At 39.7% G+C, this 27092-nt stretch overlaps 1 protein-coding gene across 1 annotated transcript in view; it reads right to left on the bottom strand.

The window, feature by feature from the left end:
- Positions 1–27092, bottom strand: part of LOC150083207 (tRNA (34-2'-O)-methyltransferase regulator WDR6) — a 760490-nt gene that overhangs the window by 625167 nt on the left and 108231 nt on the right. The window contains exon 5 of the mRNA XM_090378434.1: positions 4256–4403. Coding sequence (XP_090234560.1) covers positions 4256–4403 — 148 coding nt within the window. The remainder of the gene's footprint in view (positions 1–4255; positions 4404–27092) is intronic.

The following is a 27092-nucleotide window of genomic DNA, read 5'->3' as shown; positions in this document are numbered from 1 at the left end:
ACATTAAAGGCAGATATTGTTGGGATATCAGAGACGTGGTGTCACACAGATATAAGGAATGCGGAACTGGAATTTGGGGAATACAATGTGTATAGAAAGGATAGACAGGACAGGAGGGGAGGAGGGGTTATGCTATTAGTTAAGAAACACATAAAGTCCAAGGAAGTGAAGCCAGTCGACATCGATGTACAGGGCAGTGTCGAGTCAGTTTGGTGTGACATAAGCATAGGGATATCAAAATTCAGAGTAGGAGTGTGCTATAGGCCTAATGACTCTGATGAGTATAATAAGATATTGTACAGGGAAATAGAGTGGGCCAGTAAATCCGAGAGTCTTATAATGGGGGATTTTAATTTCCCAGATATTGACTGGAATTTGTGGATTGGTCACTCGCACACTAGCAAGGCTTTTGTGGATTTATTGGATGATTGCTTTCTACATCAGCATGTTCGTGAGGCAACAAGAGGGAGCAATACTCTTGATCTCATTATCAGTAGTGATTCTTCATGCATTAAGAATCTGCAGATAAATGAACCACTAGGTGGCAGTGATCACAGTGTGTTGAAGTGGGATTTACTCAAGGAGGTAACTACCATCAGAGGTAAAGGGAAGGGTTTTTGTTTTCGTAAAGGTGACTATGATGGTCTGAGACAGTATTTAAATTGTATACAGTGGGACCAACTGATGATGTTACCAACAGCAAACTCAAAATGGGAAGCATTCAAGGAACTAATCTTGGAGGCTACCAGGCTTTACATACCAACTAAGAAATATTGTTCAAGGTTTAGGCCTAAATGGTTGTCAGATGAACTAATGAGACAGGTGGCAGAGAAGAAAAATGCATGGGATACATACAAATTAATGGGTGACATGGAAGCGTATGATAGATATAAGTTGGTCTGTAACCAAGTCACAAACGAGATTAGGCAGGCAAAGGCAGACTACGAAAAATCCTTGGCAAAGATACAAAGAAAAACAGAAAAGAGTTCTTTACCTATTTAAACTCAAGAAGGAAAGGGATGAATCAGATTGGTCCACTGGATATTGATGGTTCAACAATTGAGGATCCTCCTCAGGTGGCTAACAATCTAAACGAGTATTTTGCATCTACATTCACGCATGAGGAGTTATACAGGAAGGAGAATGATGTACGTAAAGTAAACATTGGCAGTGAGCTGGATGATTTTGTAATAACTGAGAGGAAAGTGGAGGAGAGATTGTTGAGGATAAACATAAAAAAAGCACCTGTGGTGGATGGGATCTATCCTGTTATATTAAAGGAAGCAGCAAAGGAAGTAAGCAAACCCCTAGCCATAATTATGAGAGCTTCTTTGGACTCAGGGGAGGTACCCATAGACTGGAGATGTGCAAATGTAACCCCAATTCACAAAGGAGGATCAAAGGCTGACACAAGTAATTATAGACCTGTTAGTTTAACTTCTGTTCCAGGTAAATTAATGGAGGCACTGGTTAAAGAAGCACTGCAGGATCATCTAGACAAGAATTCAGTTATAGCTCAGACGCAGCATGGTTTTGTTAAGGGCAGGTCTTGCCTGACCAACTTGATTGGATACTATGATGTAGTCACAAAAGAACTGGATGCAGGGAATAACTTTGATACGACAGGAGGGGAGGAGGGGATCTTAGAAAGGCTTTTGATACTGTTGCACATGGAAGACTGCTGCACAAATTGGAGCAGTGTGGCATTGGAGGCAAATTGCTGCTATGGATAAGGGGATGGTTGAGTGGCAGAAGACAGAGAGTGGTAATCAATGGACACTGCTCAACGTGGACTAATGTTATTAGTGGAGTTCCTCAGGGTTCAGTGTTGGGTCCGTTGTTGTTTTCGGTGTTTATGAATGATATTGATGATGGGATATCAAGTTTAATGTCCAAGTTTGCAGATGATACAAAGGTTGGCAGAGTTGTTAAGGACACTACTGACGCTATGCTGCTGCAACAGGATCTGGAAAGGTTGAACAGATGGGCTGAGAGGTGGCAAATGAAGTTTAACATTGACAAATGTAAAGTACTACATATGGGAAACAGTAACCCCAGAGCAACATATCAACTCTGCGGTACTACACTGACAGTGGTGGAGAATGAAAAGGACCTGGGGGTAATTGTGCAGGCAGATATGAAGTTCTCTGAGTAGTGCAGACGAGCTGCAAGAGTAGCTCATGGTGTCTTGTCAATGATATACAGGAATTTTTCTAGCAGGGATAAGGAGGTGATTATTCCCTTGTATAAGGCAATGGTTAGGCCACATCTTGAGTACTGTATACAGGTCTGGAGGCCTCATTTCAAGAAGGATGTAGAGCTGCTGGAACGGGTACAGAGAAGGGCAACAAGATTAGTGAATGGAACAAAGGGTTACTCTTACGAAGAAAGGCTAAAGTTTTGCAAATTACAGAGTCTGGATACTAGGCATCGGCGAGGTGATCTGATAGAGGTGTATAAGGCTTTGAATGGTTTGAGCATGCTCAATGCCAATGGGATTCTTCATCTTGCTCAAAATAATCACCTCAGAGGGCATAAATTCAAATTGAGGAAGGACGGATGTCGGATAGATGTGCGGAAATTTGCCTTTGGCCAGCGGGTGGTTGGTTGGTGGAACCGACTTCCGTCACTTGTTGTTGAAGTTGATAGCCTAAACAAATTTAAGGCTCAACTGAACAGGTATTTCGAATGAATGGAGGGGTGACATGGGAATGGTGTGTGTGTGTTTTTTTTTTTTTTTTGGCTGATGCTGAATAAGCTTGCTTTCTTGCATCATATGCCTCTACTAATGCTAATGCTAATTTCTCGTATTCATAAACTACGGAATCGAAAGTACCTCCCTGTGATTTATGGATGGTAATAGCACAAGTCAGTATTAGTGGAAAATGATTTTGTTTAGCTGAGATCGTTCTGTTGTTATTCATCGAAACACTCTTACTTCACCTTGCGATCGGTATGGCTTCTAAATTGATTTCTCTAGCAATAGCAAACCAACAAGCCTTCGTTCTAGCAGATCCCTCAAAGTCATAGCTGGTTGTTGCAGTATACTGTCTAGCTGGTTCAGGAATCAATTGAAAATCCTCAGATAATTCATTTGAACTCAAATCTTCTGGATCGAAATCTTCAAGAAGTTCTTGAATATAATTTCATGGTGTTGACGGTCCAGCTTCTTGATGAGAAGTCAATGTAGAAGGTTGATATTGATGAAAATCTTGAGAAGCAGATTTTCTTAAACTCTGCATTTTCTTTCATTCGCTGTGTTTTTGAACTCGTTCTTTTGTCGACATGGGAAGCTTCTTTGATGGCTTTGAAGCTTTTATTCTTACATACTTCTGATTTTCCTCAGCTAGAGTTTTAGCCATCTTCGAAATACTTTTATAGGTATTTTTACAATTCAATAGTTAGTGAAATCCCTTTGTAGACTAGTATGATGTCATAACCAAAAATTACTGCAAGAAGTTATTGTTTGTTGAAGTGAATGTTTTATTGTTGCATTCTTGAATCAAAGACGTTAAAATATTAAGCAATGAAACGGTCTTGTGTGAAAGAATATTCTTTAATAAAATCTGCAGATTTTATTAAAGTTTGAATTTTTTTGTTCTCCATGTTTTTGAACTCATTCCTTTACGACATGAGAAGCTTCTTTGGTGGCTTCGAAGCTTTTATTCTTGCACAATATTACTACCTGATGCTTACTCTACTGAATCAATGTTAGTGACTGAGTTAGCAGCCTTCAGGAAGTGACATCATTTCTGTATCTTAGTATGAACTTACTCTGTTGAATCAACTACTTAACCTACCGAATCAACGCTAGTGACTGAGTTAGCATTGTTAGTGCCATTTAGGAAGTGATGCCATTTGTGTTATTTAAAATCTAAACAGTCAGCTTTCTTCATTGCCAATCAATTGCACCATTTCCATTACAAGAAAATTTCATTACCATATGATTTTACTCTAGTGCCGCCATAGATTATAATTATTATAATTATAATTATTAGCCATATGGTACACGGAAGCCTGAGGCTAATGCTGCACCAGTTAAAAAAAATTCCCGAGTTACCCTGAGAGAGAAAGAGAAGTAGAAAGGAATCACCAAGAAAGAGAAGAATGATGATATCCAGCTCAGGATATCATCATCATTCAGACCAGCCCTGGGTGTGCCATGCCCATTCTCACCAGATGTGAGCCCCTGGGGGGAATATGTTTTCACATCAAAAATCTTACAATGACTTTTGTGTTGAATAGAGATTTTTACCTGATGACCAGTTAGACGATGTAATGGCAAAATTCTTCCATCACTGTCTTTTTCTCCACTGGCTGCCCATAAAACAATCTCTCTGAATACAGTTCCTGCTGCAAGTACTAAATCTGACCCAGTCTGTCCAAGAAGAGTACCAGAATATCTAAGTTAGCTAAGGAATCAAGTTTCCCCCAACTACCACTTCTCTTGAATTTAACAGTACTGAATCATCATGGCTAATAAAATTAATCCAATACAAACCTTTAATAGCATACTGCAAACATCATATCACACATATAAAAGTACAGCAAAAGATAAATATTTTACTGCAATAAATGAACAAATAAGACATCTTTCTCTAACATAATTATTTGTATTATATTTTGCTTCGATAAACAGAATAACACATTAGTGCCATAACCTTACTATACAGACTAATACAGAATTGTATTTCAAGTATGAGTTAACTGGTATACCAACAGAGTTTCAACTTAAAGCCAAACATACTTAAATTTTTAGTCAGTGAAAATAATACAGTTTGCTTATTAATAAATGCTCAACAGCCACTTTAAACTATGGAACATTAATTTTGCACATTTACTAAATTCAATCAGAGCATTTTAAATGTTATATCAATCTGTTACCACATATGTTATCATTTGTAATAACAAAATTTCAAACTTATTGTCTATGTTTTCAGATAATACAAAGGTTGACAGGGTGGTTAATGACAAAAATCATGGCATACATTGTAACAAGACTTAAAAAAATTAGGCCGATGGACTGAGGTGGCAAGTGATCAAGGTTTAATATTGATAAAAGAAGGATACTGGCATGTGCAACAGTAATCCCAGATAACATACCAATTAAGTGGTAGTATACTTCTTTTTTTTTATATACTCAAGGTTGTGGAAAACACACGAGATGTGGGGGTAATTGTAGGGTTTGGCATGAAGTTTGAAGTTTTCTGAGAAGTGCCGACAAGCTTCTGGGATTGCTCATGGGAGGTTTTATCAATGATAGACGTCAATTTTGCCAGTAGAGAAAAGGAAGTGATAATACCATTGTATGAGGCAAGGTTAGGCCACATTGCATATTACATATAGGTTTTAAAAAGGCAAAAAGGGTACTTAAAGGCAAAAGGGTGCCTTTAAAGATCATACAAGTTTTGCTGCGAGAAATAATGAGTTTGTTAAATCTTGACCAATCAAAAAGTTGTTGAAGAACAGAATTCGCATTTTCTTCTAATGAACTGCAAGAATTTCCATGAAAAACAAGAACTAAATTATCCATGTATACAACTGATGAATAATTTTGGAAAACCGTTAGCAACCATTGAGTGAGAACAAGATTCCAAAACAAGGGACCAAGAATACACACCCTTGAGGTCATCCAAGTGAGACTTTCTGAGAAACTGTGTGAAAATTTGATATAACCTTAACCAGGGGTATTCCGAGGGTAAGTGGTGCCCGGGTGCCAATCACAATTTGGTGCCTTCCTTTAAAATTTTCTTCATAAGTGTATGTAAGCTTCAAGTTTTCGGGCGGCCTTTGAACATTGCCGCCCAGGTGCAGTGTACCCCTTGCACCCTTGGGACGGCCCACCCCTGACCTTAACAAATCTATTTGAAAAATAATTCCTAAAAAGACTGTATAGGTTAGCAGGGCAGTACAGAGTTCTAAGACATTCGAGGGTGCTCTCCCAATAAAGACAGTCAAAAGTGCCCTCAAAGTCAAGAAAGATTGCCAGGATGTATATAGAAGATGATTCATTAATTATATACAGAAGGGTAAAAAGGGCATCTTCAGCACCAATTCAAGAATGAAAACCATACTGATTACTAGAATAGTTGTCTATGTCCATTTACATCAATTTATCCCACTGCATAGAATTCAAAAACTGTCTCAGACCACAGTAGTCACCTTCAGAAAAGCAAAAACCCTTCCCTTACCCCTGATGGTAGTTACCTCTTTGAGTAAATCTCACATCAGCATGCTGTGATCACCTAGCGGTTTTTTTATCTGCAGATTCTTAATGCATGAAGAATCACTACTGATAATCAGATCATGAGTATACTCCCAGGGGCTCACATCTGGTGAGTATGGGCTTGGCACATCCAGGGTGCTGAGCTGGATATCATCATTCTTCTCTTTCTTGGTGATTCCCTTCTACTTCTGAGTCTCTCTCTCTCTCTCTCTCTCTCTCAGGGTAACTTGGAAATTTTTTTTGGCTGGTGCAGCATATGCCTCAGGCTTCCTTGCACTATGTGGCTAGTAATAATAATTACTCCCTCTGGTTGCCTCCCAAACATGCTGCTGTAGAAAACAATCATCCAATAAATCCACAACAGCTGTGCTAGTATGTGAGTGACAAACCTTCAATGAGGTTAAAGGGGTTTAGTATGAAAAGAATCCGAAAATGTTTAACATTTTAAAGCATTTATTTTTTTTTTTTTTGACAGTTTCATGATTGTGAGATTGCAATACATGTTCAACAGGAAGTTTACTTACAATGGGTTTGTGATAGCTAATATATGATAGACACTTTGATAGATTGCAAAGAGTGTAAATGTCTTTGAAACACAGCATTAATTATAGTTCCATGATTAGTAGTTGATACAGATGTAGAAGTATTTAACATTAGTCCAAATTTATTTTCTAAGAAATCAGTCAACGGTTTGGATTGAGTATCTGCAAAATTAACGTTGAAATCTCCACTAAGTATCATTGGCTTTCCATCACATTTCTTGTGAGAAAATTGCTGTAGCAATGCAGCTCCTTCAATCGTGTAAGGAAGTGAAATGAAAAGAATGATGATGATGTAAAGGCAAAAGTTGATGACGTAAAGCATATATCATCTTTTAAGGGCACAAAGGGTGATATTGTTGCACACGTTGGCACCAATGACATTAAGAGTAGGAGATCTGCAGATTTACTTGAATCTGAGGTCAATGTTGCAAAAAAAGCCGTGAATTAGGGTAGAATTTTAAAGTGTCTGCAATTCTGCATAGACACAATAGGAGGGAGTATATGATGAGAGCCTTGTCGATCAATTTGGCCCTGGAAAGATTGTACAAGGCTCAAGGGGTAGAATTTTTTCAGCCTGGTCTGTACTTGCTAACAGGAGAGACTGCTTCTACAGAGATGGGATACACTTAAATAGAAAGGGAGAAAGAATATTTGCTGATGCTATCGAGGCAGTGTTAGGTGGGTTGGAAAACTGCTAGCTTGGGGGGATATAAAGACTAACAGATTAACAGTAGCCACTGCCAGAGGTGAAAGTAATTCTTGCACTGCATCTATTGGAATGAGCAGCAGCCTGGAAAACAAGATGCAGGGTATTTCAGAGACTGCTGGGAGTCATTGCAGTACAAGTAAACACATGGGTTATGTTAGCGTAGCTAAGAATAGGAACAGGTGCATGTATACTTGTGTATACACCAATGCTATGAGTTTGGTAAATAAATTTGATGAATTTGAGGTGTTGCTCAAAACAACAAAGGCAGATATTGCTGGGATATCAGACGTGGTGTCACACAGATATAAGAAATGCAGAACTGGAATTTGGGGAGTACAATGTGTACAGAAAGGATAGACAGGATAGGAAGGGAGGGGGGGGGTTATGCTATTAGTTAAGAAACACATAAAATCCAAGGAAGTGCAGCCAGTTGACATCGCTGGACAGTACAGTGTCGAGTCAGTTTGGTGTAATATAAGCATTGGGAGATCAAAATTGAGAGTAGGACTGTGTTATAGGCCTAATGACTCTGATTAGTATAATAAGAAACTGTACAGGGTAATAGAGTGGGCCAGTAAATCAGAGAATCTTATAATGGGGGATTTTAATTTCCCAGATATTGACTGGAATTTGTGGGTTGGAATTTATGAGTTCGTCACTCACAAACTAGCAAGGCTTTTGTGGATTTATTGGATGATTGTTTTCTACATCAGCATGTTCGGGAGGCAACTAGAGGGAGTAATATTCTTGATCTGATTATCAGTAGTGATTCTTCATGCATTAAGAATCTACAGATAAAGGAACCACTAGGTGGCAGTGATTACAGTGTGCTGAAGTGGGATTTACTCAAAGAGGTAACGGGAAGGGTTATTGCTTCCGTAAAGGCGACTACGATGGACTGCGACAGTATTTAAATTCTATATGGTGGGACCAACTGATGATGTTACCAACAGCAAATTCTAAATGGGAGGCATTCAAAGAATTCATCTTGGATTTACATACCAACTAAGAAATATTGTTCGAGGTTTAGGCCTAAATGGATGTCTTATTTATTTTATTTTTTTTTTTTGGTAGTTGTTGGCGCATAGGCTTCTGTGGCCATAATGCACCTGCCAAGGTTTTTGCAGTACTTTGATCCAAGCCCGAGGCGGGAATCGAACCCGCGACCTTTGGGTTGCCAGGCAGGCACTTTACCCACCCGGCTAGCCCGGTCGGCAAATGGATGTCAGATGAACTAATGAGACATATGGCAGAGAAAAAAAATGCATGGAATACATATAAATTAATGGGTAACATGGAAGCCTATGATAGATATAAGCTGGTCTGTAACCAATTCACAAAGGAGATTAGGCAGGCAAAGGCAGATTATGAGAAATCTTTGGCAAAGGATGAAAAGGAAAACAGCAAAGAGTTCTTTACCTTTGAAAACTCTAGAAGGAAAAGGATGAATCAGATTGGACCACTGGATATTGAAGTTTCAACTGAAGGGTCATACTTGTCCCTTCATGGTATGGTAAGTATTTTTGGAATTGCTATCAATGACGAGAATTATGGTGTCCACTAGTTTTCCATTTGTTCGTCACACATCAGCTTAGATGCTTCCTGGTTGAGCCAGCAATTGTTTCCACCGCACGATGACTAACAGAGACAAAAAGAAAAACCAGGAACCTCTAAGCTCAGGTTTCTGCTCAGGAGGCTGACAAACTGAATGAGTATTTTGCATCTACATTCACACATGAGGAGTTATTCAGGGACGGGATTACCAGAAGTTAATTAAACTCTGGCAGTGAGCTAGATGATTTTGTAATAACTGAGATGAAAGTGGAGGAGAAATTGTTGAAGATAAACATAAAAAAACGCCCTCAGGGTGGATGGGATCTCTCTAGTTATATTAAAGGAGGCAGCAAAAGATGTAAGCAAACCCGTAGCCTTAATTATGAGAGCTTCCTTGGACTCAGGGGAGGAACCCATGGACTGGAGATGTGCAAATGTGCCCCAATCCACAAAGGCTGATTGAGGAGACACAAGTAATTATAGACCTGTTAGTTTAACTTCTGTTCCAGGGAAATTAATGGAGGCATTGATTAAAGAAACACTGCAGGATCATCTAGACAACACTTCATTTACAGCTCGGACATAGCATGGTTTTGTTAAGGCAAAGTCTTGTCTGACCAATTTGATTGGATACCATGATGTGGTCACAAGGAACTGGATGCAGGGAATTACTTTAATATCATATATTTGGACCTTAGAAAGGCTTTTGATACTGTTGCACATGGAAGACTGCTGCACAAATTAGAGTAGTGTAACACTGGAGGCAAATTGCTGCCATGGATAAAGGGGTGGTTGAGTGGGATAAGACAGATAGTGGTAATCAATAGACACTGCTCATCGTGGGCTAATGTTATTAGTGAAGTCCCTCAGGGTTCAGTGTTGGGTCTATTGTTGTTTTCTGTATTTATAAATGATATTGATGATTGTATATCAAGCTTAATGTCCAAGTTTGCAGACGATACGAAGGTTGCCAGGGTTGCTAAGGACACTAATGACAGTATGCTGGTGCAACAGCATCTAGAAAATTTGAGCAGATGGGCTGAGAGGTGGCAAATGAAGTTTAACATTGACAAATGTAAAGTACTACATATGGGAAGCAGTAACGCCAGAGTAATGTATCAACTCTGTGGTACTATACTGACAGTGGTAGAGAATGATAAGGACCTGGGGGTATATGAAGTTTTCTGAGCAGTGCAGCCAGTCTGCAAGGGTAGTTCATGGTGTCTTGTCAATGATATACAGGAATTGTTCTAGCAAGGATAATGAGGTGATTATCCCCTTGTATAAGGCAATGGTCAGGCCACACCTTGAGTACTGTATACAGGTCTGGAGGCATCATTTTAAGAAGAATGAACAGCTGTTGGAACGAGTACAGAGAAGGGCAACAAGATTAGTGAATGGAATGAAGGGTTGCTCTTAGGGCTAAAGTTTTGCAGATTAGCAGTGTCTGGAGACTAGGCACCTGCGAGGTGATCTGATTGAGGTGTATAAAGCCTTGAATGGTTTGAGCATGCTCAATGCTGATGAGAATCTTCCTCTTGCTTAGAATATTCACCTGAGAGGGCATAAATTCAAATTGAGGAAAGACTGTTGTAGGACAGATGTGTGGAAGTTTGCTTTTAGCCAGTGGGTAGTTGGTTGGTGGAACAGACTTCCATCTTTTGTTGTGGAAGTTGATAGCCTAAATAAATTTAAAGCAAGAAATGGAGGGGTGAAATGGAAGCGGTTTTTTTTTTTTTTTTTTTTTGGCTGATGCTGCACAAGCTTGCTTTCTTGCATCATATGCCTCTACTAATGCTAATGCTAATGTTATTACTACTGGCTGCTTACAATAGCGAATCAATGTTAGTGACTAAGATAGCAGCCTTTAAGAAGTAATGACATTTCCATATCTAAGTATGAACTTAGTCTACTGAATCAACTATTTACCCTACCAAATCAATGTTAGTGATTGAGTTAGCATTGCTAGCTCCATTTAGGAAGTGGCGTCATTTGCATCGTTCAAAATCTAACAGCCGCCTAATAGCAAGTGGTGTAATTTGCGTCATTTAAAATCTAAACTGTAAGCTTTCTTCGTTCCCAATCAATTATGTCATTTCCATTACAAGAAAATTTTGTTACCATTCGATTTTACTCAGACCATTCTAGAACAGGACATGATCTAGCCAAGGAGGATGTCTTTATGTGTGGCTAGGTGCAGCGACTGAAGAAATTAGGAGCCAACTCAACTTTCTCATGGGTGTATGAGAGTTCGAAGTGTAGAGCAGATGACCTCAAAGAAATTAATATGAGGGGCCCATCAACTTCTCAGCTGCCCAGCTCAATGCCAGAGCTCACTCCTGTGCATCAGGCAACACAGCAGCAGCAGCAATCTCCAAGGCAGAATCTCCCACAGGAGCTAGTTATTGTCGGTGACTCTATTGTTACTGAGAGGGAATATATTATGCAAAAAGGATAGGTGGAACAGGACCAGGGCATGCCTGCCTGGGGCAAAAGTTGATAACGTTGTAGAGCAGATATCATCTTTTAAGGGCATAAAAGGTGATACTGTTGTACACTGTAATTCATCTATAATTCTACTAAAACACTGGCGCAAATCAATAAAATATCTTTATTATTTAAATATACTGACTGTATATAAATATAGTGCAAGCGCATCAGAAATACATAGCTATATCTGAATAAATCAGAATATTAATAAAACGGCATCGTTTTAAGTTATATCTCATATTGTGAATGCCTTCATAACGAATTGCCATGATATTGCACTACTTCGAATAAGTAACACTTCACCTGAGGAGAAGACTAATGTTACTCATTCTCAGATGGATACCACCACCCAGACGGCACCGTTTCAGCACCATTTGGCCCTTCTTCTAAGAAGAAGGGCCAAATTAACTTAACTTATAACTTAAAACAATGCTGTTTTACTAATATTCTGATTTATTCAGATATAGCTATGTATTTCTGATGGGCTTGCACTATATTTATACATAGTCTAGACTCCTCCATAGTTTGAGGCTTATGCCCTAAACACTTTAGAGTCTAAATACATGATACAGCATCGGGCATCTCTCATATTGTGGAGTTATACTTCATAACTATTTTGCCATCATTACATCACTTGGGCGGGTACCTACCCACCCACCGAAGAAGGGCCAAATAGCCCTGAAACGGCACCAGGGGGAGCCTGATGATGTCCGGAGTTTCCAAGAATAGGTAACAACAGCCTTCTCCACTTGGGAAACGTTACCTATTCAAGGAGTTTATGAGTTTTTGAGTGGTGTGAGTTGAAGGAGTTACTGTCCCTTTCATTCTTCTACGCCATTTCTTTTCCTCTTCCACTCCTACTATTACTTTCCCTCTACTTTTTTGCTTTTCTAAGTCTAATAGGAACAAGTGGATAGTCGAGTTATTATCCCACATGTATACAAAATAGCCCTGAAGCATCATTTGGGTATCTACCCACCCACTGAAAAGGGCCAATCAGCCCTGAAACGGTGCCGCCAGGGGGAGCCTGATGATGTCCGGAGTTTCCAAGAATAGGTAACAACAGCCTTCTCCACTGGGGAAGCGTTGCCTATCCGAGGAGTTTGAGTTTTTGAGTGGTGTGAGTTGAAGGAGTTACTGTCCCTTTCATTCTTCTAACCATTTCTTTTCCTCTTCCACTCCTACTATTACTTTCCCTCTACCTTTTTGCTTTTCTAAGTCTAATAGGGACAAGTGGATAGTCAAGTTATTATTCCACACATATACAAAATAGCCCTGAAACGGTGCCGTCTGGGTGGTGGTATCCATCTGAGAATAAGTAACATTAGTCTTCTCCTTAGGTGAAGCGTTACTTATTCGAAGTAGTGCAATATCATGCCAACTCGTTGTGAAGGCATTCACAATATGAGATATAACTTAAAACGATGCCGTTTTACTAATATTCTGATTTATTCAGATATAGCTATGTATTTCTGAAGTGCTTGCACTATATTTATACATAGTCTAGACTCCTCCATAGCTTGAGGCTTATGCCCTAAACGCTTTAGAATATATGGACTGTATAAACTGAAGATTAAAATAAGATAAAATAAGATTATATTATAACAAGAATGAAAAATAAAAGCACTGAAAACCACTAAAACCATAGCTTTAGGCAGCAGCGGCTGCCTTCATCAGCAATAATGGTTACAGGTTATCCAACAGAAAAAAAAAAATCTATATATGTACACTTTTACATCACCAGCTGGTACACAACACATGCTACGGCACTGGAATGAACCATTCCAAAATGTTCATCTCTCCCTAGAATAAGGGTTTCAAAGAGTGGATGAATATGACAGCCCTAATCCCTATTAAGCCTATAGCATCCAGACGAACATATCCTTAGATTTTCTAACCATTTCCGGTTCCAAAAACCATGCGCTTTATCTACAATTACGGCTTCTTTAGTCGTAACACCATGCCCAATTTCCCAAGCATGTTCAGCTATGGCTGAACCTACATAATTTTATTATTATTATTATTAACCATATGGTGCAAGGAAGCCTGAGGCTTATGCTGAACCAGGCAAAAAAAAAAAAAATTTCTGAATTACCCAGAGAGAGAAGTAGAAGGGAATCACCAAGAAAGAGAAGAATGGTGATATCCAGCTCAGGACCTGGGTGTGCCAAGCCCATACTCACCAGATGTGAGCCCCTGGGAGTATTAGCTGTCTTGTGGACCCTATCATGCTCCCCCAGGCAATCACACAGCCTACGTTTTGTCTTCCCCACATAACATTCTCCACAATCTGGACACTCAATTTCGTATGCAACTCCACTAGTGTCATTAGTCACAATGTGATCTTTAATTGCAGACATTACCGTGTGCAGTCTCCGACCCGGAGACTGCACACAGCGTATCTGACATGAGCATAATATACGAGCGATGGGTTCTGAGATTCCCGAATAGTAGGGGATGTATGCAGTGGAAACAGGTGTAAAAACGACTGCTACTCATATCTCTTAAACATCCCTCAATAATGCTCTGGGGTTAACCGCATGTTACTAGGTCAAGCGTAATCCGTTTAGTCTCGTTGTCCCTCTCCTCAGGTGAAGAGCAATGGGACCCCACCCTATCTATTAAGGGTGGGGTCCCATTGCTAATTTTGTGGCAAATGGCCTGGGCAGTTTTAAAGTGTGTGTGTATTGGCTGCGACACATCGGTTTTCTATAAACCTTGGTTCACAAGTGTCGGCCTTCTCTATACACATACACGTCTAGGAATGGAAGGGCCTCACCACAGCTCAGCTTCCGACATAAACTGAATGTAGGGTGAACCATTATTTAACCAATTAAGTACTTCAGTTTCATATCCCCTTTGTATTATCATGAATGTGTCATCAACATACCTCTTCCACGTCCTCAGTGGGGGTGGACTACAGCACCCAACATCCTATCTTCAAACTCTTCCATGGCTAAATTTGCTATAATTCACTAATAGGTGAACCCATGGCTACTCCACGGATCTGCTGGTACATAACATTTTGAAACAACATGGTGGCCTTGTACTAGACAAGCACAATCCAACACCTTCACAAATGACTTCACCATTTAAGGCTGTCCTATCCTTCAAAGTATTCTCCCTAACTGGGGGTTTCTTTGTTTACATGTATACCCATTGAACATGGTTTGGATTGCGTGCAGAGTCTGAAGATAGGATACTGGGGTGCTCGAGTCCACCCCCACTGAGGACATGGAAGGGGTATGTTGATGACATGTTCACGATAATACAAAGGGTATATGAAGCTGAAATACTTAATTGGTTAAATAACGGTTTACCCTACATTCAGTTTACCTCAAAGGTTGAGCCGGGTTCCTAGACACGTGATACTTGAGAACCAAGTTTTATAGAAAACTGATGTGTCGCGGCCAATACACACACTTTAAAACTGCCCAGGCCATTTTCCACAAAATTAGTGTGGTCAAGGCCTCAATGGATGGGGTGGGGTCCCATTGCTCTTCATCTGAGGAGAGGAACATAGAGGCCTAATGGGTTACGGCTGACCTAGTAACGTGCGGTTAACCCCAGAGCATTATTGAGGGATGTTTAAGAGATATGAGTAACAGTCGCAGCGATGTTTTTACACCTGTTGCCACTGCATACATCCCCTACTATCTGGGCATCCCGGAACCGATCGCTATTTGTCAGATATGTTCTGCGCAGCTTCCGGGTTGGAGACTGCGCAGCCGACCGGGCTAGCCGGGTGGGTAAAGTGCCTGCCTAGCAACCCAAAGGTCGCGGGTTCGAATCCCGCCTCGGGCTTGGATCAAAGTACTGCAAAAACCTTGGGAGGTGCATTATGGCCACAGAAGCCGATGCGCCAACAACTACCAAAAAAAAAAAAAAAAAGACTGCGCATGGTAATGTCCGCAATTAAAGATCTATTGCGACTAATGACATTAGTGGGGTTGTATATGAAACTGAGTGTCCAGATTGTGGGAATGTTATGTGAGGGAGACAAAACGTAGGCTGTGTGATTGCCTGGGGAAGCATGATAGGTCCCTCAAGACAGCTAATTATGTAGGTTCAGCCATAACTGAACATGCCTGGGAAACTGGGCATAGTATTACGACTAAAGAAGCTGTGATTGTAGATAAAGTGCCTGATTTTTGGAACCGGAAATGGTTAGAGAGTCTAAGGGTATGTTCGTCTGGACACTATAGGCTTAATAGGGATCAGGGCTGTCGTATTCATCCACTCTTTGAAGCCCTTATTCTAGGGAGAGACGAACATTTTGGAATGGTTCGTTCCAGTGCCATTTCCGGTTCCAATGCATGGGAAGTGGATCAAACACAAGTACCGTAGTGCGCGTTGTGTACTTGCTGGTGACATATAGGTGTACATATATAGATTGTTGGATAACCTGTAACCATTATTGCTTATGAAGGCATCTGCAGCTGTCTAAAGTCACGGTTTTAGTGGGTTTTTAGTAATTTTAAACATCTTTTTGGTGCTTTTATTTTTCATTCTTGTTATAATATCATCTTATTTTATTTTATTTTATTTTAATATACAGTTTATACAGTCAGTATATTTATATAATAAAGGTATTTTATTGATTTGAGTCAGTGTATCAAGCTGAATACCATTAGCATTCAGCTTGATCAAACCATTCAAGGCCTTATACACCTCAATCAGATCAATTCGCAGGCACCTAGTCACCAAACACTGTAATTTGCAAATATTAAGCCTTTCCTCATAAGGGAAACTCTTTTAGCATTAGTATTAGTAGAGGCATACGATACAAGAAAGCAAGCTTATGCAGCATCAGCCAAAAAAAAGAAAAAAAAGAAAAAGAAACCTCCCATTTCACCCCTCCATTTGTTCCAAATGACTGTCCAGCTCAGCCTTAAATTTATTTCAGCTATCAACTTCCACAACAAAAGATAGAAGTCTATTCCACCAATCAACCACCTGCTGGCTAAAAGCAAATTTCTGCACATCTATTCTACAACTATCTTTCCTCGATTTGAAACTCTGCCCCTTCAGGTTCTTAGTCTGAGCAAAACGAAGAATCTCTTGAGCATTCAGCTTGCTCAACCCATTCAAGGCCTTATACACCTCAATCAGATCACCTCGCAGGTGCCTAGTCTCCAGACACTGTAATTTGCAAACTTAAGCCTTTCTTCGTAAGAGCAACCCTTTGTTCCATTCACTAATCTTGTTGTCCTTCTCTGTGCTCGTTCCAACAGCTCTACAACCTTCTTAAAATGACACTTCCCGACCTGTACACAGTACTCTAGGTGTGGTCTGACCATTCTTGTACAATGGGATAATTACCTCCTTGTCCAATTGCTAGCAAAATTCCTACATATCATTGACAAAACTCCATGACCTGCCCTGAGAGCCTGTTTGCACTGCTCAGCAAGCTTCATATTTGACTTCACAATTACCCCCGGGTCTTTATCACTTTCCACTTCCCTGAGTGTAGTACCACACAGTTGGCACGTTTCTCTTGGGTTATTGCTACCCATATGCAGTACTTTGCATTTGTCAATGTTAAACTTCAGTTGCCATTTCCCAGCCCATTTCCCCAACTTATCTACATCCAGTTGGAGTAGCATACTGTCTTTACTGTCATTAACAACCTGGCCAAACTCTGTATCATCTGCAAACTTGGACATTCATCTCGATATGCATTCATCAATATCAATGATGAATACACAAAACAACAATGTCCCAACACCGAACACTGGGGAACTCCACTAATAACAATTGTCCACGAAGAGCAGTGGCCATTGATTACCATTCTCTGTCATCTCCCACTCAACCATCGCTTTATCCATTGTAGCAACTTACTCTTAATGCCATACCTCTCCAATATGCACAGCAGTATTCCATGTGCAACAGTATCAAAAGCTTTCCTGAAATCCAAGTATATGATATCAAAATTATTTTTGACATTCAGTTGCTTTGTGACCACATCATAGATCCAATCAAATTGATCAGACAAGACCTCCCTTTAACAAACCCATGCTGTGTCTTAACTATTATTGCAGTCTTGTCTAAATGATCCTGCAATACTTCTTTAACCAGTGGCTCCATTATTTTCCCCAGAATACAAGTTAAACTAACAGGTCTATAGTCACTTGTGTCACTTTTTTAACCCCCTCTGTGAATAGGTGATACATTTGCACACCTCCAGCCCATGGTGACCTCCCCTGAATCCAAGGAAAACCTCATAATTATGGCTATGGGTTTGCTTACTTCCTTTGCTGCATCCTTTAATATAACTGGATAGATCCCGTACACCACAGGTGCCTTCCTTATGTTTAACTTCACCAATTTCTCCTCCACTTTGCTCTCAGTTATAACAAAATCACTTAGCTCCCTGTTAGAGTTTGATAAACTTCTGGCATTCCCCTCATTGAATAACTCCTCATGTGTGAATGTAGATGCAAAATATTCATTCAGTTTATCAGCTACCTGAGCATGATCATCAATAGTCAACCCATCTATGTTAAGTGGTACGATCTGATTCATCCCTTTCCTTCTAGAGTTTACATAAGTAAAGAACTCTTTGCTGTTTTTCTTTGCATCCTTTGCCAAAGATTTCTCATAATTTGCCTTTTCCATTTACTAATCTTGTTGCCCTTCTCTGTACTCGTTCCAGCCAATCTACATCCTTCCTAAAATGAGGCCTCCAGACCTGCATACAGTACTCAAGTTGTGGCCTGACTATTGCCTTATACAAGGGGATAATCACCTCCTTATCCTTGCTAGAAAAATTCCTGTATATCACTGACAAGACACTACGAGCTACTCTTGCAGACTGTCTGCACTGTTCAGAAAACTTCATATCTGACTACATAATTACTTCCAGGTCCCCTTCATTCTCTACCACCCTGAGTGTAGTACCACACAGCTGATATGTTACTCTGGGGTTACTGCTACCCGTATGCAGTACTTTACATTTGTCAATGTTAAACTTCAGTTGCCACCTCTCAGCCCATTTGCTCAACATTTCTAGATCCTGTTGCAGTGGCATACTGTCATTACAGCCTTGCCAACCTTCGTATCGTCTGCAAACTTTGACATTAAGCCTGATATACCTTCATCAATATCATTAATAAATACAGAAAACAACAATGGACCCAACACTGAACCCTGCAGGACTCCACTAATAACATTAGTCAACACTCAACCATCCCTTTAACCATAGCAGCATTTTGTCCTTAATACCATACTGGTCCAATTTGTACAGCAGTCTTCTATGTGCAACAGTTTGTTGCATACAGTGGCTTGTTATGTCAAGGAATTATGGATGGCAAACAAATGTTTGGATGAAAATGTAGAAGAGAATTTACAAGAACTTAATTTCTGGCATAAAGTTTTGTAGCACCTTATTAAAATAACTCTAAAATTATCAAAAAATTCAATTGCATTTCAAGGTCATTGAGAGAGAGAGAGTTTGAAATATACATACAATGGAAACTTTGTCAGATGTAAAATTTTTAGTTGACTAAAAATTTTACATCAGACAAAGTACTATGAGACAAGTGTTAAATTTGCCATTTGGCTCATCAAAATATCTAAATCTTAAAATACAAAATGAGTTGATAGAATGTTTGAATTTGCATTTAAAAAAACACAATTGATAATAGAAATAAAAGCCACTCCTTTTTTTCTGTCATATTAGACACAACTCAGCACATTTCAAAATAACATCAGCTGATCATTATCTGCAAATACGTCAAAATTCAACAGTGATACTGGAAATAAACCTACAGAATTTATGTTGTTTTTGTTGGTAATGGGCAGAATGACAGAAGGACTACTGAGGCCAAATTGTGTCTGTTTATTTACAGGCAACATATAGTTATAAATGTTAAATCACATGCTCCTGTACAAGCCAACATGTTTTAGATACAATAAAATTTCTTCAATATTTGATTCATTTCCTAAGAAATGAGATAAATCAGGTGATGTATTCAACATGGAGTGATTGAAAAGTGTTTGATTGGATGGTTGAATGTAAGAGACAATGAACCAAAAAATGAGGGACTGTAAGTTGTGTCTGACAGGATGAGCACTGAGGTAGGTTTACTCCCAATATTAGGAAGAGATGAGTGTGTCCAATTCTTAGTCTTGCCAATACCACTTCCTCTTGTCTGTCTCATCTTAAGCCAAACAGCCTCTGCTTTGGATCTTCTTTTATTTGGTACAGTTTATTGTTGATGTTACTTTTCCAGATATGTGACCAATTATCGAAGCATGCTTTTGTGAATGATGGGTTCATAGTGTGAGGAACCTGAGGATGTTGTGTGAGAGAGATAATCGGGGATGTTTAGCAGCAATATCAACACTTTCATTTCTTGGAATGCCAGAATGGCCAGGGATCCAGCAAAAACTGATTGGACACACTGCAGGAGATTAGTTGGGAATGGATGTCTTTCAAGATAGGATGAGAAGATGAGAAATTCTTCCTTATGGCAGAGATAGCACTGATGGAGTTAGTGTAAATTATGGCAGATGAGATGGAAAGAGCAATAATTTTACTAAGTGCTAATTTGATGGCATATAATTCAGCTGTGAAGATGCTGTATGCTAATGGTAATGAGGCAGTAACAGTAAGGAATGAAACACTGCAGCAGCAGCAGCACCTATCGTACTTACAGTTTTCGATCCGCCAGTATAGATTTTATAGGTATGGGAGTTCAGCTGCCTGATATTGCAGGGAGGAATGATATTCTTTCTCCACTGAAGAAAGTGTACGTCGTAAGAGGCAGAAATGTACATCCAAGGTGGAACAAGTGCAGTTGTGTCCTGAAAATTATCACTGAAATCGATATTCCAACTCTGAACAAGCTCTTTAATCCTGAGTGAAGCAAGTCTATTTTCATTTGGCTTGCTCTCAAAGAAAAAATCCCACCGAGTATTATAAAGATACTCCCAACTGAGGTGCGATGGAAAATCTGAATCTTGCCAGCATATTGTAGTAGTAATGTTTTCCTACGAAGATGTAATGGAGGATCATGTGCTTCAATATAAAGACTTTGGATTAGAGAAGTCCTGAAAGTACCCAAAGCAGTCCTCAGAGCACTGTGGTAGATCACGTTTAGACGTAAAGTAGTGTTTCTGTCAGAGTCATACACTGGACAACCATAATCTAAGTGTGACCGGATTAAAGTTCTGTAAAGATGCATTAAAGTATGCTGATCAGCTGTATATCCCAAGACATGGACAAGACTGATCAAAGTATGTTCAAATGCTTTAGGAATGTAGTTCTTAAGTGAGTAATGTGAGCTTGGAAGTTCAGTTTGCTGTCTAATATCAGTCCAAGAAATCTAACGGTAGTGACAAGTGGGATTGGAGTATTATTTATTTGCAAGTCAGAACCAGGATGGAGAACCTGTTGCTTGCAAAAGTGAGTGGCAGTACATTTCTTTTCTGATAGTCAATAACTGTTCCGCAAAGTCCAGGATTCTATTTTGTTTATGGCAAGTTGGAGCTGCCATTCAAAGGTATTGATACTTTGAGACTGACAGGAAATGGTAAGGTCATCGTCATACATACATATGTGTTTCAACAGTTTTTTTGAATATCTTCCATCATGCTGCTAACTCGGATTGCAAATAGTGTTGGACTAAATTAAGGGCACAAAAGGTGATATAGTTGTACACGTTGGCACTAATAATATTAAGAGTAGGAGACTGGCAGAATTACTTAACAAGTACAGGTCACTGTTGAACAAAAGCCGAGAATTAGGGTTGAATTTGAAAGTGTCTGCAATTCTGCCCAGACACGATAGGAGGGAGTATATGATGAGAGCCTTGTCGATCAATTCGGCCCTGGAAAGACTGTGCAAGGCTCAAGGGGTAGAATTTTTTTCAGCCTGGACTGTACTTGTTAACAGGAGAGATTGCTTCTACAGGGATGGGATACACTTAAATAGAAAGGGTGCAAGAATATTTCCTGATGCTATCGAGGCAGTGTTAGGTGGGTCGGAAAACTGCTAGCTTGGAGGGAAACAAAGACCAATAGATTGACAGTAGCCACTGGCAGAGGTGAAAGAAATTCTTGCACTGCTTCTATTAGAATGAGCAGAAGCCTGAAAAACAAGATGCATGGTATTTCAGAGACTGCTGGGAGCCATTGCGGTACAAGTAAACACATGGATTGTGTAAGGGTAGCTAAGAATAGAAACAGGTGCAGGTATACTTGCATGTACACCAATGCTAGGAGTTTAGTAAATAAATTTGATGAATTTGAGGTATTGCTCAAAACATCAAAGTCAGATATTGTTGGGATATCAGAGACGTGGTGTCACACAGATATAAGGGATGCAGAACTGCAATTTGGGGAGTACAACGTCTACAGAAAGGATAGGAAGGGGGGAGAGGTTATGCTATTAGTTAAGAAAAACATAAAAACCAAGGAAGTGAAGCCAGTCGACATCGCTGGACAGTGCAGTGTTGAGTCAGTTTGGTGTGACATAAGCATTGGGAGCAAAATTGAGAGTAGGAGTGTGCTATAGGCCTAATGACTCTGATGAGTATAATAAGGAACTGTACAGGGAAATAGAGTGGGCCAGTAAATCAGAGAGTCTTATAATGGGAGATTTTAATTTCCCAGATATTGACTGGAATTTGGAGGCTGGTTACTCACACACTAGCAGGGCTTTTGTGGATTTATTGGATGATTGTTTTCTACATCAGCATGCTCGGGAGGCAACTAGAGGGAGTAATACTCTTGATTTGATTATCAGCAGTGATTCTTCATGCATTAAGAATCTGCAGATAAATGAACCACTAGGTGGTAGTGATCACAGTGTGCTGGTGGGATTTACTCAAAGAGGTAACTACCATCAGGGGTAAAGGGAAGGGTTATTGCTTCCGTAAAGGCGACTACGATGGACTGAGACAGTATTTAAATTCTATACAGTGGGACTAACTGATGATGGTACCAACAGCAAATTCAAAATGGGAAGCATTCAAAGAACTTATCTTGGAAGCTACTAGGCTTTACATACCAACTAAGAAATATTGTTCAAGGTTTAGGCCAAAATGGATGTCAGATGATGGCAGAGAAGAAAAATGCATGGGATACTTACAAATTAACACATGACACAGAAGCCTATGATAGATACAAGTTGATATGCAACCAAGTTACAAAGGAGGTTAGGCAGGCGAAGGCAGATTACGAGAAATCCTTGGCAAGGGATGCAAAGAAAAACAGCAAAGAGTTCTTTACTTATGTAAACTCTAGAAGGAAGGGGATGAATCAGATTGGTCCACTTGATATTGATGGGTCAACTGTTGATGATCCTGCTCAGGTAGCTAACAAACTAAATGAATATTTTGCATCGACATTCACACATGAGGAGTTATTCAGCAAGGGGAATGCCAGAGGTGTATTCAACTCTAGCAGTAAGCTACAGAATCTTGAAATAACTGAGTGTAAAGTGGAGGAGAAACTGTTGAAGATAAACACAAGAAAGGCACCCGGGGTGGATGGGATCTATCCAGTTATATTAAAGGAGGCAGCAAAGGAAGTAAGCAAACCCCTAGCCATAATTATGAGAGCTTCTTTGGACTCAGGGGAGGTACCCATAGACTGGAGATGTGCAAATGTAACCCCAATTCACAAAGGAGGATCAAAGGCTGACACAAGTAATTATAGACCTGTTAGTTTAACTTCTGTTCCAGGTAAATTAATGGAGGCACTGGTTAAAGAAGCACTGCAGGATCATCTAGACAAGAATTCAGTTATAGCTCAGACGCAGCATGGTTTTGTTAAGGGCAGGTCTTGCCTGACCAATTTGATTGGATACTATGATATAGTCACAAAAGAACTGGATGCAGGGAATAACTTTGATATTACAGTGGTACCTTGGATTACGAGTAACTTGGTATGCGAGTGTTTTGCAAGACGAGCAAAAATTTTTAATAAATTTTAACTTGATAAACGAGCGAGGTCTTGCAATACGAGTACTGTACAGTCAGTCCTCGTATAACACGTGTTTACGCTACACGAATTCGATCATACACGATTTATAAATAGGGGAACGATATCTTATATAACACGAACCGAATTCGCTTATGCACAATTAGCCTTTGTGTTTACAAGAAATGGCAGTCGAACGCAGAATCACCCCAACCGAACGCAACCCGATAGGAATGAAGAGAAGATTTTGAAAATGTATTTATGGTTTTTTATATCAGTGAAGGGGAAACACATTTCACCATAATAACGTAAAAACCAACACAATTCCAGCTATCGGTATAATCGCAAAAGCAATTAGATCGAGTTTACTACCAGTTTATAACAGATTCACTCGCAGAACGCAACTGGAAATTGTTTTTATTGTTTTATGGTAGTAACCCCTAGAAATGTGCTTTAGTGATTTCGGTGCATGTGATATGTGCAAGGTGTGATATCTAGAAAGATCGTGCAAGGCTCACGGGGATAGAATTTATTTCAGTGTGGTCTGTGCTTGCTAACAAGAGAGACTGCTTCTACAAGGATGGGATACACTTAAATAGAAAGGATAGCTATAGGATATAGAGTTGCTAGAACTATCAAGAATATTTGCTGATGCTATCGAGGCAGTGTTAGGTAGTCGGAAAACTGCTAGATTTGGGGGGGGGGGAAATTCACAGAATAAAAGATTAACGGTAGCCGCAGGCAGAGGCAAAAGTGATTCTTGCAGTGCTTCTATTATAATGAGCAGCAGCCTAGAGAGAAGGTTGCTAGGGACTTCAAGGGCTGCTAGGAGCCATCATGCAACAAGTATATACATGGGCTGTGTTAGGATAACTAAGAGTAAGAACAAGTGCCTGTATACTTGCATGTACACCAATGCTAGAAGTCTGGTAAATAAAATTGATGAATTTGAAGTACTGATCAAGACATCAAAGGCAGATATTGTTGGGATATCAGAGACACGTGTCAAGCAGATATAAGCTGTGCAGAATTGGAATTTGGGGAGTACAATGTGTACAGAAAGAACAGACAGGGTAGGAAGGCAGGAGGGGTTATGCTGTTAGTTAAGAAAACACAAAATCTAGGGAAGTGCATCCAGTTGACATGGGTGGACAGTGCAATATTGAGTCTGTTTGGTGCAACATAAACACTGGGAAAAGGAAAATGAGAGTAAGAGTATGTTATAGGCCTAATGACTCTGATGAGTATAATGAACAGTTGAAATGTTATTAGCAGAGTCGCCCAGGGTTCAGTGCTGGGCCCATTGTTTTGTGTATTTATCAATGATATCGATGAAGGTATATCAGAATTAATGTCCAAGTTTGCAGATGCTACAAAGGTTGGCATGGTTGTTAATGACAGTAAAAGACAGTATGCTACTGCAACAGGATCTAGAAAAGTTAGGTAGATGGGCTGAAAAGTGGCAACTGAAATTTAATATTGACAAATGCAAAGTACTGCATATGAGTAGCAGTAAACCAAGAGAAATGTACTAACTGTGTGGTACTACACTCAGAGGGAAGTGGAGAATGAGAGAGAGACCTAGGGGTATTTGTGCAGTCAGATATGAATTTCTCTGAGCAGTGCAGATGGGCTGCCGGAGCAGGTCGTAGCGTTTTGTCAATGATAGGAATTTTGCTAGCAGAGACAAAGAGGTGATTATCCCTTTGTATAAGGCAGTGGTCAGGCCACATCTTGAGTACTGTATATGGATCTGGAGGCCTCGTTTTAGGAAGGATATAGAGTTCCTAGAACGAGTACAGAGAAGGACAACAAGTTTGGTGAGAGGAACAAAGGGGTACACTTAAGAAGAAAGTCTTAAGTTATGCAAGTTGCAGCATCTGGAGACTTGGTACCTGCAATGTGATATGATCGAGGTGTATAAGGCCGTGAATGGTTTGAGCATGCTCAATGCTGACGGGATACTTCCGCTTGCTCAGATTAAGAACCTGAGGGAGCATAGATTCAAATTGAGGAAAGACAATTGTAGAACAGATGTGTGGAAGTTTTCCTTTAGCCAGCGGGTAGTTGATTGCTGGAACAGACTTCCATCTGTTGTTTTTGTGTAAGTTGATAGCTTAAATAAATTTAAGTCTGACCTAGACAAACATTTGTAGTGGCCGGATGGATGAAATGCAAAGTTTTTTTTATTTTTTTGTTGGCTGATGCTGTATAAGCTTGCTTTCTTTACATCATATGCTTCAACTAATGCTAATGTCTTGGATTTTGCAATGGAAGCATTAGTCGCAGTCAGAATCTGGTTCGTTATGTAAGTGGTTACATCATCAACTGGTTTCTGTTGAACATAAAATCTATCTAAAAGGATTTTGGAAGAATAGCCATCCCAATTTGCTTTATTAAACTTCCAATTGAATCATTGATCAGGATTTTGAGTTACCACTGTTTGTACTGAGCAAATGATTGGAAAGTGATCGTTATTAAAGGGATTGGATAATACTGACCATATCATAATTGGAAAGATGGATGGTGAACAAGTTGACAAGTCAACTGCAGAAGTAGATCCTATAGGTAGATGGATATAGGTAGGAGATCCAGAGTTGAGTAAATTAAGATCATTGTTATTTATAAATCCCTCAATCAATTTGCCTTTTCTGTTCCATTGTAGTGGACCCCCAACAATGGATGGTGTCCATTAAACTCACCGAAAAGACAAATTGGTGTTGGGAGTTTAGTAATGAGGTTGTCAAGTTCTGATTGCGGAAGTGGTAGACATGGCAGAATATAAATGGAAACAAGGGTAATCCAAATACCCACTGCAATGTGAGCAGCCACAGCTTCTAGATTGGTTCTTAATTGGACTCGCCTGGATGGTATGTTAGAATTAAAAAGAATGGCTACTCTTCCACGTGCTGAAAATCTGAGTTCCTATCTTTTCTGTAGATCATATAATTTGAGAATTTTGGTGAAATGTTGGATGACAAGAATGTCTCCTGGAGGTATATGCCTATGGGATTGAATTGAGCTAATAAATCCTTTAAGTCATCGAAATGACTGCTTAGGCCTCTGCAGTTCCATTATATGATGTTATGCATTATTTAGGTTTGGCTGAGGATGATTCATGACTGCTTTTTGTGTGCTGGGCATTTTTTCCGTTCTTTTTTTTGGGAAGGAGGAGTATCCAGTATCCATAGTGTCATTCGCATGAAGCTCTAATATAAGTTCCCCATGATCAGAGTGTACATCTACTTCCATACTGTTGGTTGGCGATTCAATTTTCTTACTGTCTTTGGTAGGTTCTGATTTTTTTGCTGTCATGTGATGCGGTTAGAGTATCAGTTGGGATACTAATTGGAGTGTTAGTTGCTTCGGTGGTTTTAGTTTTATGAGAATCTTTTGTGGAGGCTGATATGGTTGCTTTAACCCAGTTCGCAAGAGAGGTGTTCAGTGGTATTGATACATGATTTGAACCACAGTTAAAAGATGGCTTCGAGTGCAAGATGCATAAGACAGACTAGGCATGGTCAACAAAATTTGTCTGCATGCCTCAGGATATGTTACTTTAGATTCAATTTTGTACTTTTGAGTTTGCTCTCCAGTTTTCCATATATCACATGATTTAGAATAGGCAAGATGCCTTCTTTGC

Source organism: Mastigoproctus giganteus, chromosome 7 (assembly GCF_048544385.1).
Source record: "Mastigoproctus giganteus isolate SK-2022 chromosome 7, ASM4854438v1, whole genome shotgun sequence".
Taxonomy (NCBI): domain Eukaryota; kingdom Metazoa; phylum Arthropoda; class Arachnida; order Uropygi; family Thelyphonidae; genus Mastigoproctus; species Mastigoproctus giganteus.
The sequence above is the reverse complement of the archived record's forward strand: the minus strand, read 5'-3'. Positions and strand labels throughout refer to the sequence as shown.